Raw genomic sequence first — 20,105 nt, 5'->3', positions numbered from 1 at the left:
CGACTTATATCGACTCAGGAGGTGATCCTGATCAAGAATATATATACTTTATAGGGTCGGAGATGTCTCCTTAACTGCGTTGCACTTTACTTACGAAATAAAAATTCATTTTTGCTTTTGTTGGGCTAAAATAAATTCCAAATTGCTTGGTTGATGCTGGGGTCTAAATTGAAATCACTTGATTTCTTAAATGAAAAATCAACTGCCATTCTTTTTCAATTCCTTTTGGGAGTTCATTCATGATTACATTGAAGAATTGTTAGAATACCCTCTAAAATATATTTTCCAAAGATAATGTACATTTTTAAACTTATCGAAAAATAAATGAAAATACGCTAACAATTTTGCTTTGTAAAATTTTTTATTATAATTTAACATGATTGAAAATTCGAGCATACCCAGGAAAATTGAGGAAAAGCTCAAAAAAAAAGTTGCAAGAAAGAGAAAGTTGAGTATCTCTCTCTCGCTCTTATCATCTCTTTCTTTTATTTGACATTTGACACAAATTGGAAAATTGAGTGATTAAAACAAGAAACAATCCGTGAAATTAAAAAATTAAATTAAAATAAAAAGGTGAGTAAAAGTAAAAGTGAAATACAAGGGAGTTCAAGTCGGTCGTTTCTGGATCCGCCAGGGCAGACACAGGACCATCATTGGGGTCATTGAGAATGGCTCCAATGATGACTCGATCTCCGAGGAGCTTTGGTGGAAGGTGGTTATTGAGGTGGTTATATAGTCGGCCAACTCATGGTAGCTGCAGGAGTTCAAGCAGCAAAACCTCCGACCCGAACAGGCTGCACAGGATTGGACTGAGGGAATAGTGTGAGCCTGACACGAGCATCGCCCCACTCCCCTTCTTGTCCTCGGCGTCCTTCTTGGGGACTATGATTACCAGTGCACCGTTGTCCTTGCCCACTAGAGGTGGAGAAACATCGATGTTAACATCGATGTCATCGATGTTTTGAAAACATCGTTGACATCGATGTTTGGCAAGCCAACATCGATGTTTATCATCTCTAACGAGCATCAAGCAGGGAAGACGTGAAAATTGTAAGTAGATTTAAATTAAGTTATTTCTGATAAATTACTAATTACTAACACCACCGTATCAGTTTCAATTATCATCCCAGTTATATGCGAGCTTTTCCACAAAATTTCTGGTCTGGATTGTAAACTCAAAACAACTGAAGGAACTATTGCTTTGGGATATATCAAGACTTGCTTGCGTGAGAGATTATTGCCATATGAGGGTAGAACCATTCCACGTATAGCCACCATTCTTGACCCTCGTTTTAAAAAACAGGGTTTTCTCAGCCAAACCAACTCAGAAGAAGCGGCTAAAGCTTTGCAGGACGAGCTAAACTCCACCCTTGTGTCCATTCCTCGACAGCAACCAGCACCACCAACAGAAGAACCCACACGATTTTCTTTCATGAAATCAAAATTGGATGCAAAAGTTCAATCATTCCGGGCCGATGCTATTGTCCTGTTGCGACAACATGTGGAAAAAGAGAACCAGCCCGAAAAGTGCGAGCCACTTGCGTATTGGGAGGTAAGAATGTTTTAATTAAGACCTTTTGTTCTTAAAATATAACAATTTATCTTATTTCAGATGTCTACCGAAGAAGCTTTTAAAATCTTGTCTAAAAAGTATTTTTGCGTTCCCGCTTCATCGTGTGAATCAGAACGTGTATTCAGCAAAGCAGGACAACTGATATCCGACCGTCGCACCAGACTTTCATCTTCGGTCGTCGACAAACTTTTGTTTTTAAACAAAAACAAACATATAAATAAAATTTGACTGTGATAAAAAAAATTTTTTTTCTTTTAAACATCGATGTTTCATCGATGTTTTGCCCCAAAAACATCGAAAACATCGATGTCCGCGAACATCGATGTTTCTCCACCTCTATTGCCCACATTAATATTATTTTCATTGATTTATAATTTCAGAAAGGATGATTCATAAAATAACCAGTTTGACGACATTCCAAAATATGGAATTCTCTGAAAAATTTCTGGAGTGGGTAGAGAGTCGGAGCTCTACTTATAAAAACGGAATTTCGGTTATGGGAAGCAATATTAGATTTTTCCTTAATAAGGAGGAGCCCTTATTTTTGATATTTGATGAGTTCCATTTAAAGGACATTGACGTAAGTTATTCACATTTTAATGAACGAACTATTATTAACTATCATACCTTTTTTAGAATGCACCATCACGATATGCAAAATGGAAGGTGTTTTGCGTGGGAATTTCGAATTTAAAAGGACATTTTCAAATAATTTATTTGAAAACAGTGAGTAAATTTTGTAGATTTTTCGCATTTTTTATGTTTTTTTTTTAGATGACTTCTGGCCACGAACAAATAGGTTCTTTAGCAATTAAAGTTGGTGTCAAAAATGCAACTGACCTCATTAAAGCTAACGGCGTTTTATATAGCCGTTTAGCAGGGGCAGTTGCAGACAAATGTGCATCTAATGGCGATGCAATCGACTTTTTAAAGAGCCAGGGACTTCCCGTTATTTATGATCTGCGCCACCTTGTGGATAAATTAAATTCATTGGGTCACGTTGATTTTATATTGGGACACCTGTTGCAACATTCTTTTTCAAAATCTACTTATATGGATAAAATTAAATCCATCAAAACGGTAGTGGAGAGGACAGTGCCCCAACAATTACAAGCTCGATATGAGAACGAGGTATGATAATTACTAGATTAATAAATAATTTTAAATAATTTTTAAAATTTATTATTTTAGCTTTCAGCTATACAATATTTCCTGAGAAATATTTTTAAAACTTTTCCCGAACGCATCGAATCGGTGAACTCAGAGTTGTTTGAGAGCATGGGTTCATCCATTGGAGGGACACTCTACGATGCTGCTAGCGAAGCGTTTCAAAAGTATAAGGAATTGGAGAACGTGGAGGAGGCCATCATCTTCATGGCAACTCTTACCACAGTGGTAATACAAAAAAAACACAAGAACCTGGTGGATGTGTAAGTTTTTTAACGATTTTTAACATTATTAGATATTAATAAATTTTAATTTCCAGTTATAACTTATTGGAGGATCAAGGACCAAACGATCGAGGAGAAAAGAGGTATGTTTACTTTCATTTAAAAATGTGTAATTTAATTAATTATGAATTTTATATTAGACACCATAGCAATGCAGGGCTCGACGGGCCATCAAGAAGAGGGTCTAATGAAATAAGTTGGGAGTCACCTGGCTTTATCCAATAAAAAAAAAAAAAAAAACACGTTGATAAATGTTTTAAAATATTTTTAAATAAATAATAAATAATAAAAAATAAAAAATATTATATGAGGATTGGGCATTGAGGATTTGAGGCTGTAGGGTGGAAATGCTTAACAGGTTCCGGGAGTTTTGCACATGCAGTTCTTCTGCTTCAACTGCCGCATTTCGTCCGAGGAGGCGGGCGACTTCTTCTGGCTGCCCATCACAATGCCCACCGAAGGAAGAAACGCGTTTTCATTGTACTTGTTGGACTTGTGGCAATCCGTAAATCCGTATTTCCAGTATTATCCAGTGCAATGCTTCTTTTCAAATAAATCCCCTGTCTGGCTCAGCCGACCGCCAATACGCACGCCCTCCCAAAGCTTGCGCCCGGCAGGTCGTGCGGTCTTGGTGCCTGGCGCCGAAACGGCTCTCGGTTCCCTTCGTTCGGACTCACGGACTCTGGTTGCGGGGCCTGTGTTGCTGCTTGTCGTCTTCTGCTGCCGCTGCCTGTCCGTCGCTGCTGCTCCCTCGTCGTCGCCTTTGGCATGCCTGGATTTTCCATTTCGCCGTGGCACCTAATCCTAGACCGAGTGCCGGCAGGATATGCTCCTCGCTGCTTAGCGGCCGGATCAGGGCACGAAGGCCTTCCTAACGTACAGGACACGCCCCCGGTCGCGTTCGCCACTCGCCTCCAAACACCTGCGTGCCTACGCCCCGCAGGATCTACGGTAGGCCAGAGGTTTGGGCGTCCTTTGACTCCAGGTGGTTCACTGTGCATACGCTCCAGCGCCTGGATCAGGATTCTCTTGACTTCCCGTGGTGTCCCTTGGTTTCTCTGTGGGCTTGATTCCATCGCGTTACAGGACCTTCACTTTCTCCGTTAGCTTTCCCTTGCTCGTACCGCCCGTCCCGTTGTCTCCTATAACCGCGGAGGCCCGCCCGGGACCGTTACGTTCCACGATTATCATCTTTCGGAGGCATCGTTCCAGAGATTTTCCCGGCTTTTTCAAATGGAAATTTGAAAAAAAAAAAGTGTTGGAAATGGACGGCGTTCGGCCGAAAAAATATATAAAAAAAGTGGCCAGGTTTTTAAGCTCGGCCGAAAAAATATAAAAAAAAAGTGGCCAGGTTTTTCTCCAAGTTCTCCAATTTTAGCCAAGTTAACAGAGATATAAGTCATTTAATAAAAATTTTTTATCCGCTCTCTCTCGCTGTGTTAGGAAGATGCACTTCCTTGAGTCCCCGACGGATGGCACCATCACTGCACATTAACAAGCATGAGTTTGGTTTTAAACTGCTTTGCCAACCGAAGGCAAGTTCTGTTCAGTAAGCTCACGATAGATGGCGCCATTATTGCATATCAGACTGATACACCACAATTGTGAACTGCTTTAGACAAACAAACACTTCTAGTGTGTCCTCGACAGATGGAGCCATCACTAAATCTTACACTTCTTCATACAAGACACAGCCCATCACGGTAAACTGCTCAAAAGCAGTTAATTCTCCAATAGAATAACACTTCAAAACAGCAACTATCATTGTGAACTGCTTTGCGCGAATATACACTTCTTGTGTGCCCACGAAAGATGGCGCCATCAACGCATATGAAACTGCTTCATAAAAGACATAGATAATCACGGTAAACTGCTCAAAATCAGTTCATACTCCAAAAAAAAACCAGCATGGTGAACTGCTTTAGGCGAATAAACACTTCTAGTGTGTCCTCGACAGATGGAGCCATCACTAAATCTTACACTGCTTCATACAAGACACAGCCCATCACGGTAAACTCATCACAGCTCAAAATCAGTTAATTCTCCAATAGAATAACACTTTAAAACAAGATCTATCATCGTGAACTGCCTTTCGCGAATAAACTCTTCTAGTGTGTCCTCGACGGATGGCGCTATTAATGCATATTAAACTGCTTTATACAAGACATCCCATCGCGGTAAACTGCTCTAAAATAGTTCATGCTCCAAAACCACCATCATAGTAAACTGCTTTAGGCGAATAAACACTTCTAGTGTGTCCTCGACGGATGGCGCCATCACTGCTTTTCAACAAGCTTCTGAACTGCTTCTCCAACGGAAGGCGTCTTTGAGAGAATTGGAGGCCAGGACTTGTCGCCTTTAGAACAACCGCCCAAGGTAGACTTTACTTTGGGCGAAAAATTTCTGAAAATATATTTGAAGTTTCTTCCCCAATTATACAAAAGATGAGATAATTTTTTTAAACAAATTATTTATATTTGCTTGCATTTTGAAATTTTTTTGTTCTTTTGTGATTTTTTTCTTTGTTTTTCTTTTATAAAACTTTGTTTTAAGTTGTTCTTTTGTTGGTTTTGCGGTTTTGTATATAAATAATAATACTTATGGCTAGTAATATAGTAAACGTTTTTCGATTTTTCATCATTTTTGTTTTGCTGCCATGTTTTGCTTCGTCGTCTTTAAGTTTAAACTCTCTTGCTTTTGCCAAAACATAATTTTTTGTTAATTGATCTGGATGTTTAATTAAATTTGTTGGCTGTTCGTTTTGACGTAGCTGTTGTTGTGTTCTTGTGTGGTGTGGAATCGAAAAACTGCAACAATTGCAACTAACAAAGCTAGAGTTACACTAATTTATAGATTTTCTGTTTTTGCTTCCGTTTCAAACTTACTTGGCTAGGAGTTTTCGCTGCTCTGCCTTAAAAACTAACAATATTTACACTTACAAAAATTTGCTAATAGTTTTGCTTGCTCATTTGTCATTATCATTGTATTTGTATGTGTTGTTCTCTTAAAAATTTCTTACGCATTTCACATTCAATTGCAATTATTTTGTGTCACCATCGGATTGCTTATATCGGGGGACAATGGCATGGGGTCAAGGTCTGGGGGTGGGAGAGGTATAAGGATAGCGGATTAAGGATAATTTCATGCACGTTCACAACCTGAGCATTTATTCCCCTCCCATCCCCCAATCTGCATCTGCGTTTATCTCAATACTGCTTGGAATTGCTAGTGGACGCCCGGAGGCGACCCGGACGCGACCTACAACTGATACTAACTGCCGACCATTATGTGGGCCGGCTGCTCCAGCTCGTTGTCGTGCAACCGCGAGGCAGCCACCACCGGTCCGCCGAGGCCACTCTTGAACAGCTCCTCGGAGCTGAGCTTGCAGCTGGGCACCAGTTCCGTAAACTCCGATCCCAGTCCGAACTCCATGTCCAGGAAGCCGTACTCCCAGGTATTGGCACCCGCCGAAATATTCGAGCTGATGCTGCTCACGTAAGACGAGGTCAGGGAGTGGGTGGCGGACGAGATGGTCGACAGGGTGGTGAAGGTGGCCGTGGTGGAGCTGCTGGATCCGCTGCTGGATCCACTGCTGCTGTTACTGCTCGCTTGCACCGTGGTGAAGCTGCCGCTGAAAGCCAAGGTGGAGGCGGAGGCCGAACTGGCTCCGCTGCTGGAGGGAACCACCGTGACCGGTACCGCCGTGGGAGTGGCCGCCGCGGGCAGTATGCTGAACAGATCGTTGTTGTTCAGCGGATCCAGCGCCGACTGCGAGCTCAGGCTGAGCACCGAGCTCCAGTTGATGGATCGCGTGGAGTCGTCGTCCGCGTAGCCGGAGTCGCTGGTGTCACAATTGTTGCTGGTGGAACTGGAGGGCATGGAGGTGGTGCCACTGATGGGGGCACTGCTCCCACTACTAGTGGTAGTGGAATTGCTGCTGGCGGGAGTGGTGTTGCTGCTGCTGCTGCTCAGGGTGACTGAAGCTGCTGTGACTGCAGCAGCTGCTGCCGCCGCCGTAGCTGCTGCTGCTGCGGCCGTGGTGGTGGGACAGGCGGGAAAGGGAGTGGCTCGTCCTGATTGCGACTCCCGAAAGGGATAGTGATCGTAGGGGTGCAAACTACTGCTGGTCGTGGCCGCAGTTCCTGCTGTCGATGAGGGATTGCTGCTAGCGCTGCTCGATCCTGCGGAATTATCACAGTTGGCGGTCTGCGTGGGGAATCCAGCTCCACCCGCTCCCGCTCCTGGCGCCGCTGCCACTCCCCTGTAGGCGGGCTCCAGGCGCTCGTGGTAACCATGCTGCTGCTGATGCTGTTGTTGCTGTTGCTGCTGCTGGGGCTGGGACTGGAAACTGAGCTGCTGGTAGTGATCCATGTTGGCCAACCTGGCACAGTTGAGAACAGGAGCATAGTCCATTTGCTGCTGTTGCTGCTGCTGAGGATGCGGATGCAGGGGCACTGGCGGAGATTGCTGTTGCTGCTGTTGCTGCTGGTAGGCCGGGTGGTATTGCGCTGCTTGAGCTGCCGCTGCTGCAGCGGCTGCGGCGGCGGCCGCCGCCTGCTGATGGTGTTGCTGCGCTGCTTGGTGCAGCTCCTTGGCCTCCGCTTCGATCTCCCTGTCGATCCGCTTCAGCGTGTTGCAGATCAACACCGACCGGTAGAGCGACTGCTCGGACACTTGCCTAAAGCGGGAGAGCTTGAACATGGACAGGTTGCGTATCTTCAGTCGCGTGTCCTTGTAGCAACTCCTGTTGGCATTGCACCAGCTTCCGGGTCTGCCGTCGCAACAGCGCTTCAGTGGCAAGCCGTGCAGGGGCAGGCCGGCGAAGGGGGCGACTGAGGGGGCCGAGGAGGGCGGCGGACTGCTGGGCGGTCCACCGGCGGTGGTCGAGGATCCGGCATTGCCACTGCTGCAGCCGAGATCCAAATAGGACTTGCCGTTTTCCGCACAGCGGATGGTTTGCTGCGGCGCCGCCGGCTGAACATAGCTGCTTCCGTTGGTGGCCTCGTAGAATTGCTGTCCGGCAGCCGAGGGGTTCGCCAGGTTGGGTCCCGTTCCAGCCGTGGCCCACTGAGGCGGCGCAAATCCTCGCGCCTGTTGGGGCGTCGGCGGTGCCTGCTGCGTCATGTGCTGCGGTCCTCCCGTACGCGAGCAGTTCTGTTGTGGGAAGGGCTCCGAGTAGTAGTTGGGCTGGCGGCTGCCAGGGTATCCGGGTGCATAGCCCCGCTGCTGCTGAGGATGTTGCTGCTGGGAGAGCTGCTGCTGGGTGAGCTGCTGCTGCTGTTGCTGCTGGAGGGGATGCGGTGGCAGCTGATGAGGGTGCGAGTGCGGGTGCGGCACAAAGGGATGGTATCTCATGGGACAGTAAGTGGGTATGATGCTCTCCTCCTCCTCATAGTCGTCCTCAAAGTCGTCGTCATCGTCGTCCAGTTCATCGGCGCTCAGAAGCGTTGTAGCCAGCGTGGAACGGGTGGCAATGCTGCCCCACGGATCGCTGGGCACCGCCACCGCTTGCAGCTTGGAGATGCAGTCCACGGGCTCCGAGGACGACGCCACCGATGGAGCGGATACCGATCCCGATCCCGCCCATGGTTCGCAAGGCAGCGCAGAGGCCGCCACAACCTCCAGCTTGGCGATGCTGTCCTCCGGTATCGCCGCACTCGCCGTGGGAGGCAGGGGCACCTCCGCTTGGCTCTTGAGCTGGCTAGTAACTTCCGTACCATTGCTAATACTCGACTCCAGAGGAGACTTCGTTGTTGCCACATCCATGGCGGCGTCCACTACGATGTGGTTGTTGTTGGACTCGATAGCTGCTGCTGTTGCAGGTTCCGACTGCTGTTGCTGCTGCTCGAGCGACTCCAGGTAGTTGTTGTTGCTGATGGCCCACTTGTTGGCCTTGACGGGGGGCGGGGCACAGGTGCCCGTGTAGGTGGTGTTGGCATCCTTGCTGTCAAAGGTCAGCTCATGCTTCCGCTTCGTGGCGGCTGTTGCTTGAAGACCCATGGCGGAATTCACCTGCAATTGAAAGGAAGGATACATTTTAGTGATTTGCTGTCGAAAAGTTACATGTACACTGTAAACTAAAATTAGAGATAAGTCGAAACTATATTCCTAAATGCATAACTTCAGAGCTCCTCTCACATTTTTCGAGTGTAGCACATAAAGAAAGTATCATAAATTTCCTCAGAGTTCGCACGACCCAACAAAGGACACAGCCATCTAAAAAGTTATCAGGAAAATGGAAGTCGGGCAGGGACTCGAACTCCCACTTTCCGCCACCCAAAACATCCACCCACCCCTCAGGCCCTCAGACCCTCCGCCCTTCACTATTCTGCTTTTCACCCACTCGAGCAGCAGGAAAATGAAATGGAAAATGCCAGGCGGCAGAAAAGCAAGAACAGCCAAGCCAAGTCGAGGCTGTCTGCCTGTCCGCCCGTCTGGCAGTCTACCACCCCATCCCCATTCCCCATCCTCATCCCCATCCTCATCCCCTTGCCCATGCCCACCCCCACTCGCCCACCCACTCCCTCTCTGCTTCCCCTTCGCCGCCCCGTCACCCTCCTCGACGGCTGGCATTGCTCATCGACGCTGCTCGAAATCTTCTTAAAATAAAACGCACAGAGCGTCCGTCGGCCAGAGAACCGTGTGGGCTGCCATGATTGCCTCGCTCTTCCTCTTCTCCTCTGCTTCTTCTTCATCATCTTATGATTGGTCTTCTTCTTCTTCGACCGCTGCCTTAGCATGTTCGCTTGGCTCTTTCCCATCAACTTCCGCCACAGTTATTGTGAGACTTTTTCCGTTTCTTGGGCTTTTTTCGTTTCTGAAAACTATTTTTGGGATTTCGAGTTCTTCTGTTCTGGTTCTGGAACAACACTGGAACGGAACAATGGCCACGAAGAATTCCCTGCCTCGGATGGGCCCTCTCGCATGATCATAAAAAATCACTTCGCAGAGTACTGCAAATGATTTGCATACATAGTTGCAATAAAACTAGTCGTGTTTGGGATATTAAACATGTTGCTTTTTAATTGGGCTTCAAAGTCTTGGATCGTTTCAGGATTTAAACCCATTCCCCATCTAAATTAAGATGTAAGCACTAATCAACCCCTTTTGTCCTTCTGATACCCTTAGATCTATCGATCGTCGAGCCGAGTTTCCCCTTTTTCAGTGTTGCCACCCTCTTGTGAGCCGGCACACTCAAAGCAACTCTACGAGCTATATGCTCTGTTCGCGGTGCGTCACGACTCCCTTTTGGGTTTTTGAGTTTTGAACATCTGTGCGAACGGCGGCTTTTGTAAAATCCATAAGGGTTGCCATATGCTCGCATATTCGCTGCCTCCACTGAATGTTGCTGCTGCATGTTGCTGGTGCTGCTTCTACTGCTGCTGCTGCTGCTGCAGTTGTTCGTGGGGGAAAAAATACGAGTGCGAGCATGAGACAGTCTCCGGTTGCAGAGCCTTTGCCTCTGGTTTGGTTTGGGGTGAGTTTTTGGTTCGTTTTCAGTCCGCTGTGTTGTTATCGTCATCGAGGTCGTCGGTCGGCGCTGAGTCGCATGTGTTTCGCATTTTTCTACCCCCTCCACCCCAGTCCCGGCTGCCTTTTCCCGTTTCCCTTGTTATGAGCTGCCTGTCTGCCAGTGCCACTGCCGCTTGCTGTTGCCGCTTGCTGTTGCCTTTGGTCTGCCTCATGTCTCATCATCGCATTTCATCCCTCGTTTTCATTTTCGTTCCCGTTCGCGTCTGCAGCTGGATTTTTGGTTATTTTTGGTCATAGGGGCTGGAGCGAGTCTAGACGCCGCTGCTCCTTTTGGGAACGACGTCGTCTTGCCGCATCGAGAATCCCCCGAATCGAAAGTTTTCCTTCTTAGAATTCGCTCTGCCCCATCGCCGTTGCCATTCCCCAGTTCCCAATTCTTGCGACGACAACTGAGTCACCCCGGCTTATCGTCATCAGAAGTTGAGAGGCGAGGCGAGGCGCACTCATTGCTGGTTCATTGCTCATTGTTCGCCGTCATTGCCGTTGTTCGTTCTGGCGACAACTGGTCGTATGTGTAATGCGGCCGAAGCTCGTTGCGCATACGCCGAGTGTGCGCTTGAAAGCTGCCTGCTAACCGAAAATCGCCAGGCAATCGCCGGAAAGCTCTCAAAACCCCCATCAAAACGTATCAATTCGAATCAGCCGAGCTTCCCGCAACGGGAAAACCATCAAGCCAACGAACAGTCAACAAAAAAGAAAACTTTCTACGCTAATTTTCGTTCGAATGGAGAAATGTTTAGTGTTATTGTTGCTGTTGCTGGTGCTGTTGCTGCTGCTGGTGCTGCCGTCATTATAAGCCGCAAAAGCAACACAAACAGCAAAAGCATTACAATGCTGGCCATCATCTTGGGACGGGCTGATGATGATGATTTCGAGCTGCGACTGTTGCTTTAGCTGGAAGTTGAATTTTATTGCCACACCAGCGACCAGGCATCGCAGCACAGCACAGCACAGCACAACACAAAAGCCAGTCCCGTCAAGCGTTCGTTGCTTTTTACCCACCAGCAACATCCACATCCACAACAGCAACAGCACAGCAGCATTTTACGCTTCGCCAGCAACTCGTTTCAGCTGGCACTGGCAGCGGCTGAAAATAAGCAGAGTGCTGGCTGACGGGGCCGCTCGAGGGGAGTGCTGAGGAGCGGCTTCGTCCGACTCCGACTGGCTCCAAATTGACGGCCCGAGTCTAAAGCTCGCACGCAGCACTGCTGCAGTTGCTGTTGTTGTTACTTTGCTGGCTGCAGTAACAACAACAGCAACATCGTCGCTACCTTCAAATTCCACAATATTCAAGTTTCAGGTTATGAGCCAACCAAGCAGCCAACCAGCCAACCAACCAAGCAGCCAACCAACCAAGCAGCCAGCCAGCAAACGAACGAGCTGCCGAGTAAACGAACAGAAAGCAACCCAACCTGAGAGCCGGAGCCAGTCATCGTCAGCGGCAACAACAGCCACAGCAATAGCACTAGCAACAGCAACATGAAATGTTCGCCCCAAGCCAGGGCCCAGAGCTGAAAGCCAGCGACAGAGCCTGGGACAACGGCAGCAACTTTGATGGTACAGTGGCTAGAAACTGAGCTCAAAGTGCCCATAAAGAAGCAAACAGACCAAAAAGTATCTTTAAGAATGAAAATACCTATCTTAGACTCGCATCTTTCTTAACTCGTATGGGATTGAATTCAACTCTTATTTGGATTCTAAAAATTTGAAAAAACACATATCTCAAAATGTTAAAAAAAAAATTCTGAAAAGAATTCAGTTTATTAACTTTCAGACATATGGTGTTTGTTTTAAGTCTTTAGTTGGGAATTATAGTTTGCTTAAATTATATATAGCTTAACATCAACCCATATTTATATTTGAAATTCCCAGTTCAATCCCATTTAATCCCAATGCCATCCACTGTGCCTTTGCTTGAGTCGAGAGTCGGCTTGCAAGCATTTAAGTCGGTCGCGACTACCTCCAGTGCCTGGCTATAACTCTGGGCTGTTGTGGATCGGGTCTGAATCTACCCAGGCCTGGTCTCCGGTCGCAAGTCGCAGTTGCGGGTCTCGAATCTCGAGTCTCTGGTCTGGGGCCCCACTTTGAATTCTTCGGCTGGGGCGCACACAAAACAGGGGAGCAGAGGGAAAAAAACGTCGGGGGAAAAAAAAACAACAAGGTAGAAGGCAACCGAGCCGAGTTTTCGAGTTTAAGCCGCGATCTCCGCCAAAGCAATTTAAGCGTACGAGCCAAAGAGGAAGAAGAAACTTTGGAAACATAAAAAAGAGCGCGCGATGAAGAAGAAGCATAATAAAAAAATTACAACCGAGCTGGGGAGTTCAACGAATAAGAGGAAAAAGAAGACAGCGGTCTGCTCATCATAATAAAAATGAATTGAATTGGAGACGACTACGCCGAAGACGCACCCGATCTCCCACTCCTCCACACTCGGTGCCTGGCTCTCTTTTAAGTTTCAGATGTGGCTCTGGATGTGGCCCTGGACGTGGATGTGGATGTGGATGTGGATGTGGTTGGGAAGCTCGCGATGACGACGCCGATATGGTGGCTTGTCTCTTGGAGTTTCCCATGCTGGCTGGGTTATGTTTTCCCTCCCCCATCTCATGGTGAAAACTCTGAAGGCAAACACCCACAACAATAACAGAGCGAGCTATTTGCTTATAGCGCTTATGGCCCGCCGCTCATTGTGGGAAAGGAAATTTTCCGAGCTCGACAACGCACCGGCTTCCCACCGCAGTCCAGCTTCTACGACTTGAACTATAACTGCATTTCTGATGCCTGACAATAGGAATGTTTTTATAATTATGCATTCGTAAATATTTTAGGCATTTAACCTTAGCAGTTTAGTTGGGGAGACCCCAACCTAATAAGCTATAAGATAGTACGGGAATCAAAGTTATCTTTTGGCGAGAAAGAAAGCCTATCGCTACGTGCAACTGCGCCCCGAAATATGACGCAAGGTTGGCAGTAGCACTACCAATCTTGGTGGAGGGTGGCAGACTGGGTTGGGGAGGAAGTGCTTCAACCATCCGAGGCAGACTTTTTTGATGTGCGCATATTTCGCATCGGCATCGACCATTTCATGTTGCCGCACCACGAAGTCCGCCGCACGACTGACAGCCCCCGATGATTCCGATTCAGATTCAGATTCAGATTCCGAGTTCGAGTTCGAGTCCGAGTACCCCCATGTCGATTTGGCAGCAGCGACGGCAGGCAGGAAGCCACGGCGCCGACCAAATCAGCTGTTTTTGGCGAATTAGAGCAATTTTCAATGCGCGTACCCGCCCGCCGACCGCCCACAGCCGGCTGTGTGTGTTTTTTGTTGTTGGTGTTTTTTTCCTTTTTTTTTGCGGCTCCACGTCGAAGATTTATAAGCAGCGACGTCGGCAGCGAAGTTGGCATCGCAATTGGTGACATTGAAAATTTGCAAGGCACGGATGAAGCAGCATGCTCTCCCCATTATGTACTTGTGTGTGTCTGCGAATGGGGAACAGCTGACAGCATACATTACCCACATGAAAGGAGGCATGGCGGCGTGGCGTGGCGCATAAGTTCGGGGGAGTCCCCGGTTAAGAATGGTGACTTTTGGTCAATGAACCGAGCCCCCAAATGGCCTCCTCCTAACAATTCAAATCAGCTGTTTGCGGAATGCGTGAAACGTGAGCACTCAACGACTCGCACAAGCAATCCCATGGCCTTGCTGCCATCCCATCCCGTGCACCATCCCATTCCATTGTAAGCCGGCCAAGGGTCGCTTCAACGTTCTACCTAAGGGCCGTAATCCTCAAAAAGGATGCAACGCATTAGGCACGCCAGTGGTTCGGGGTTAGGGGTCCCGAGCTCGGTGTTCCTTTTCAGAGTTCTAGGATTGCAACTATGTATGTTTTGTGCTGCTACCTGACCAGCCCAAGCCAGGCGATCCATCAAAGTGTCATTGCGGCCGTCGAGACTAAAAGGACGACCAATTCCACAGTGATTGAACTTGAAATGGGAATGCAATTGATAGGAAATCAACCTGTTGTTGGATGGATGCTCAGCTAATAAGAATTCCCAGGAAAAGGGTCCAGGTAATCGGTACGGAGTCTTGGGAACTCGTATTGGTTGAGGTGATACTGAAGTACATATTATTGTTAGATATTTCTTTATAGGCATTTTAGGGAATCTTGAATGTTATTTGACTATCAATGCAGTATCTTCAATTCAATTCCTGACTGCCCCCTTGGGAATGACCCCCTTGAAGGTTTCCCGGAACTAGCTGCTCCACTTATCCAGCCCAGCTGACAGACATCTGACAGATAACCGGTGATCATGGGCTTGCATGCAAAATTTCTGCCGTGCCGCCTCTTATCACGGCCGAGATGATAAGGCCGGAGAACGAGAGTGGGGAGAGCGCAGCGTTGCGTATTCGTACGTTCACCAAGCCGCTTGGTAAACACAAAACTTATAAAAAAATACTATGGAAAAAACTGTCGGAATATATGTACGGTATGGATGTATGTATGTATGTAGCCACATACCGAAATATACACAGAGAAAAGCAGAGCCCCCAACAACAAAGACTCCACTCCACACACAGTTTCCACATCCAATGTTGCTGACTCGACTCCGAGAGCGAGCCGAGGCGAACCGAGTACAGTCGCACAGATAAAAATAAAAAGGGAGGAGATACAGATACGACTGCGGGTACGGGAGCGAGTGCGAGATACAGATACGAGAGCCCAGAGAGTGAGAAAGCCGTGCTGGGTGAGAGACTGGCATGGCGAGGGTAAAAACAACAAAGCATGCTGCTGCCACTGCCGCTGCCGCTGCTGCTGGTAAATAATGATGGAACCAGAGTCGTGGCTCTGCCTGTGTGCGTGTGTGTGTGTATGTGTGAGTATCTGTGTGTATACTCCACAGTAAAATTTCATGTACTGAAATCGTTTCGTTGCCGTTTCGTTTGTCCGTTGCCGTATACTGTACGGGTAAGAGCTGCCAGTGTCGCCTCTGCTGCTGCTGCTGCTGCCATGCTGTTGTTGTTGGTGGCGTTGATAGCGAGGGACGTAATATCGCAACTTTTGCCGTTCCAAGCGAACGTTCGTTCGTTCGTTTCGAGAGATTCGAGTTTAATTTTGTAGTACGAAGCAGAAAAAAAAAACCAAGCGAACGAACAACGAACGAAAAATAAATGATGGCGGCAACAACAGCACGGCAGCAGCAGCAGTGCCTGACTTGGCAGTGTTGCGTTCCGATTTTTGTTGAAAATATTTTTGCTTCTTTTTACGCTGCTACTTTCGAAAACACTCAAAAGTGGTAGAAACGAGGAAGAACCAAAAGTGGCGGACAGAGACCGTTTTTCTAGTACGTTTCGCTTAGAATGGCAAAAATAATATCGCTAAGAGGGTTGGCGATTCCACCCCAGAAGCCTCTGCCTCAGCCCCAACCGCAGCGGGTAGTGTGGTAAGTTCGGCCTCGCACGCTCGATTTAGCGAAGGTTGCTCTGCTCTGGTGGGGATGTTGCTGCATATTCGATGGAGCGCGCGCAAATTCACGTAGTTTAAATCGTTTTCGGATTGGGACTCAGATTCCGTTCGGATTCGATCGAACAAAGGTTGGCCTCTGGCATTTTCGCAGTCGCAATCGCAATTGCATCGCGAGAGGCTGATCTGAAGGGATGTGATGTCTTGTTCACCTGTTTTTCAACTCCCAAATGACTGATCTTGAAAAGATCACAATTTAATTATCTATGGTTTATACATAATACGTATTTCTATAGTGATCTATAAGCTTCATACGAATATTTCCCTTATTTCCTTTAGTTGATCACCAATTCCAGAGTCTTTTACAACAATCTACGCATCCCTTCTTTAAAAGTTCCCTGGTTAATGCTCTTTAAGGGCTGGCTGTCGCTTTAACCCATGTCCGCCCACGAGCACCCAGCCGTGACTATGACGATGCCTCCCGAACTCCAGGACTCCACCAGGGCAGCACTGCTTCGATACGGCCGCCCACTCGCAAGCACATCCGTGCAGACAACCCTCCGATGGCAGCCCCCCCTTATAACACCCTCGACTGTTTATAAAATAACCTTATTTTGCACACACACACACACACACGGGCCATTCGAGCATTTGTGTGTGTCTGCGTAAGCTCCATCATCGCCCACGGGGCTGGGTGGCTCTTCCCCTTCCCCTTCCCCTCTGCAACTCTGTTCTGCTGTCTCTCTTTGGCACTTTATGCCTGACATTATTATAATATTATATTCTTTATAATAATGGGTTGGCAGCACTGGCAGCCGAAAACCCACCCACCCAGCCACCCAACTACATCCTACATGCCATCAACCCTCCGCTCCCCTTGTCGAGTCGTGTAGGCGACCCTGCGCACTAAAGTCGAGCCGGCTTTTCTCTACCGAACGGCCCTCCACACTCCACACTCCGCCCTTCTCTCTGCCCTGTTTTATAAACCAACCAACCACCCACCCATCCACCCACTCTGGATATTCCTCGTGCTGTGGGTGTGGTGAGATATGCCGTGTGACGTATAAAAGCTAAAAACGTTGGCAAATATAATGAAATTGGGTGAAATGCTATGCCACCCACCACCCACCATCGACCATTCACCATCCAATCCCTCCCCGCAGCAGCCCCTCAGGTCCTGACATAATAAAGCCTACCAAACAGGACGAGGAATACGCTGGGCTATGGGTGGATGGGCGGAAGGCATGGGTGGCCTGGGTGGCCTGGTGGATTGCTGGTTAGAAGAGAGGGGAGGTGGTGCGGCTGGCGGTGGTGGTGGTTTTGGGCCATCCACTAGTACGAAAACCACTTTTCCAATTGCACGTACACCACTACGTGGGCCGAGTAACAGAGCGAGCAGGCGAAAGAGAGAAAGCATGCTTTCTGCCACTCCACCTCCTGGCCTGCCACTTTTTGTTGTTGGGTGGGTGGTTGGGCGCCTGTCAGAGAGAAGCAGCAACGAGAGAAATGAAAATGGAAGCTAGGACAGGCAGGGGCAGGATGAAGAACAGTGCACTGAGAAAATTCAAGTTTCAAAACCTTCAACATTAGTATTTATGTATGACAGAAAGGAAAGAGCCAGAAATTAATGAAAGAAACTCTATTTTTGGAGCAAGTATTTTGCTATTTTGGTCATATTTTTAAAAGTTTTTAATATTTTACTGGTTTCAAAAACTGTATTTAACTGTTTGAAATGTAAGCCCTTAACAATTTCTTCCAGTGCCCCTGAATGGGTGGTGAATTGGTCTGCACTGTGGGGTTCTGAGAGGGCTGCTTGCCAGGCCAGCCTTGCTCACGATAACTTTAATTTGGCTTAATGGAAATTTTTGCTAGCGCTCTCGTTGCTAGCCTCGGTGCGTCGTTGTCCTTAAGCAGCCGACGGATGCTGCTTCTGTCTCTCCTTCGCGGGCGGGCCCCCGATCTCCACTCACCGTCCACCGTCCACCCACCTCATCCTCACCAGCCGGATAGCTGGCCAGGGTCCGCGTGTTAAGTAGGTGACGCAACCGCACATTTGCGGCTGGCGATTTAATAATGCTAATGGTGTGCGTGAGCAACTGCATCTGTGTTGATGTGTAGTGGTAGTTGCTGCTCTGGAGCGTCTCTGAGTCACGTCATCACCGCATCGCCATCGCCGTCGCCGTCGTCATCGTGGAACCATTTACGTCGTCGCCAGCCGGTAATTCCCCGAATTCCCCCCGAAGGTGGTACAAACAAGTGCAAGTGATGCGCATTCATTGATAAGATTTCGTGCCACAACTCGCCAGCTGTCTTTATGCGATGCACACATATGTACTTCAGCATGCGAGCATGTGTGGGCATACATTATAGGCCAAGTTAAGACCGCGGCGTGGCAATGCCAAGTCCGCACCATATAAGCGGTGAGCAAATCTTTCAATCGGTCATCGGGGGACTCGTGTCCCCGGAACTACTTGCCAGGCTCTCTGGCCAGGCCAGCCAGCTGTTGGCCAACTCTTGCAATGTCATCAACGATAAGAGATCCCCGTCCGTCCGGTGCCCAAACTAGCCACCTTAGGGTTTGTTGAACCCGTACTGCTTACGATAGTTCTTATCTGTGGCTCTGAACTTAACCCTCGGCCATCGAAAGTCATTAACAGTGGCCGGTATTTATGGGGCTAAGTCAACACCTCGAATAGTAATTGATGGGTAGTCCCCGGCCATTATCGTGATTTCGAAATTGCACTCATAACCATTGACAATATAGCGCCATTCGGTGGCAATCTGAATGCAGATATTTAAATTATGATTTAAGAAGCCGAAAGATTTTGGCTGAGCTTTCTTCCGACTTGCGTTCCGAATACGTTCCTTCAATTTATTCCATTCAAGTATAAGGACCACCTCTAGCGCCGTTCACCAAAGTTGGACTCCTTTCTGTTTCACCTGACATCCGACGCGGGACAAAAGTCGTGACTGGAACCCAAATTGCTTATGCGACGTGGGGGCCCCTCCTACTCGGAGTCCCTTGCCGGTCTTGCGCTGCTCCTTTGTTTACGTCTTCAGAGGACTGCCAAGCACAAGCACAAGCCACAACAAACAAAAAGGCCAACTTCTCTTATTTGATTATATGTATTCCTCATTGAGCAATCTGCGCTTTCGTGCTGCACTTGACCCAAGGAGCCGGCAACAAGTTAAGATGCCAGGCAAATTAAGAGAGCCAGCCTCCAAGGATAATGGCATTAATGGGGCACATGCGCGGGTCGGGGGCACGGGGCATGGGGCTCCGTCAGGGAGTCCGTCTTCCATGCCCCGGAGGCATTTTATGGCAGCCCCAGACAGTAGACATGAGTCCATGTGTGCGTATCCTTGCGAGGGGGGCGCGCACACACACACTCATGCAAATAACGTTGCAGCCAAAGCGTAACCAAAACCAAACCAACCAAGTCGCGATTTTCATTCATAAAATCGAAGAGCCAAAGAAGGAGGCGGCTGCTGCTTCTGTTGCTGCGCTGCCAGCGTCGCTGCTACCAATAACTCAAAAGCTGAAGGCGCGCGCATTCGGAGCACTTGTGTTAATGTATCTGAAAGTGAAATCACCAATCCATGTATCCGTGCCATGCCGGTCCGGCGCCAACTTCAAACTATTATTTGCCAGGCCACGCGGCCAGCCGGGTGCCGCTGTCTCTGCCTCTGCCTCTGCCGATGTCTCAGCCTCGGCCGGCTGCGCTGCCTGCTCAATTAAGCGAATTAAGTCTCGTGCCGGAATTTGCACCACACCACCCCACCCCACACCCCAAAACCCCAAAGAAGAAGAACAAAAACAATAACAGCAGAAGCAAAAGAGGCGCACAGCCATAAAGAACAATTAAAAAAGCAGAACAAGAAGGGAATAAAGATAAGGCCGGCTCTCAATCAGGGCTGGGACGAATCCCAAATGCCCTTTTCCGACAAGGAAAAGGTAAACACAGCCTTTGGAAAGGTGTGAACTGCAATTGGGAATGTATCTCCATAAAAGAGAGAGGTGTAAGGCTTATAATTGCACATTGTATCAAAAATCAAGATACATTTAAAAGTGTTCTTAAGTGGCCTGCG

At 48.0% G+C, this 20,105-nt stretch overlaps 2 protein-coding genes across 3 annotated transcripts in view; one reads left to right on the top strand and one right to left on the bottom strand.

Moving 5' to 3' along the window:
- The first annotated feature begins 933 nt into the window (after positions 1-933).
- Positions 934-3,579, top strand: LOC6505819. Its single transcript, XM_001964394.4, has 8 exons — positions 934-1,050; positions 1,113-1,552; positions 1,613-2,153; positions 2,210-2,299; positions 2,348-2,704; positions 2,765-3,003; positions 3,060-3,107; positions 3,165-3,579. The coding sequence occupies exons 3-8, from the start codon at positions 1,959-1,961 to the stop codon at positions 3,247-3,249; spliced, it is 1,014 nt and encodes a 337-aa protein (XP_001964430.3). The 5' UTR covers positions 934-1,050; positions 1,113-1,552; positions 1,613-1,958; the 3' UTR covers positions 3,250-3,579.
- A 1,906-nt stretch (positions 3,580-5,485) lies between these two features.
- LOC6505700 (pneumococcal serine-rich repeat protein) overlaps positions 5,486-20,105 on the bottom strand; it is a 36,793-nt gene continuing 22,173 nt past the window's right edge. For both annotated transcript variants that reach the window (XM_001964395.4, XM_014905277.3), the window contains exon 2: positions 5,486-9,036. In XM_001964395.4, the coding sequence (XP_001964431.1) occupies positions 6,295-9,036 (2,742 nt within the window). In that variant the 3' untranslated portion in view covers positions 5,486-6,294. The remainder of the gene's footprint in view (positions 9,037-20,105) is intronic.

Source organism: Drosophila ananassae, chromosome 2L (genome assembly GCF_017639315.1).
Source record: "Drosophila ananassae strain 14024-0371.13 chromosome 2L, ASM1763931v2, whole genome shotgun sequence".
Classification (NCBI taxonomy): domain Eukaryota; kingdom Metazoa; phylum Arthropoda; class Insecta; order Diptera; family Drosophilidae; genus Drosophila; species Drosophila ananassae.
This window is presented reverse-complemented; position numbering and strand designations above follow the sequence as displayed.

Bases quoted from the DNA above. Each gene is read 5' to 3' on its own strand.
- LOC6505819 (XM_001964394.4), top strand. From the start codon at position 1,959: ATGATTCATAAAATAACCAGTTTGACGACATTCCAAAATATGGAATTC. The intron at 2,705-2,764 runs GTATGATAATTA...TTATTATTTTAG, and splicing joins AAGCTCGATATGAGAACGAG to CTTTCAGCTATACAATATTT. The intron at 3,004-3,059 runs GTAAGTTTTTTA...TTTAATTTCCAG, and splicing joins CACAAGAACCTGGTGGATGT to TTATAACTTATTGGAGGATC.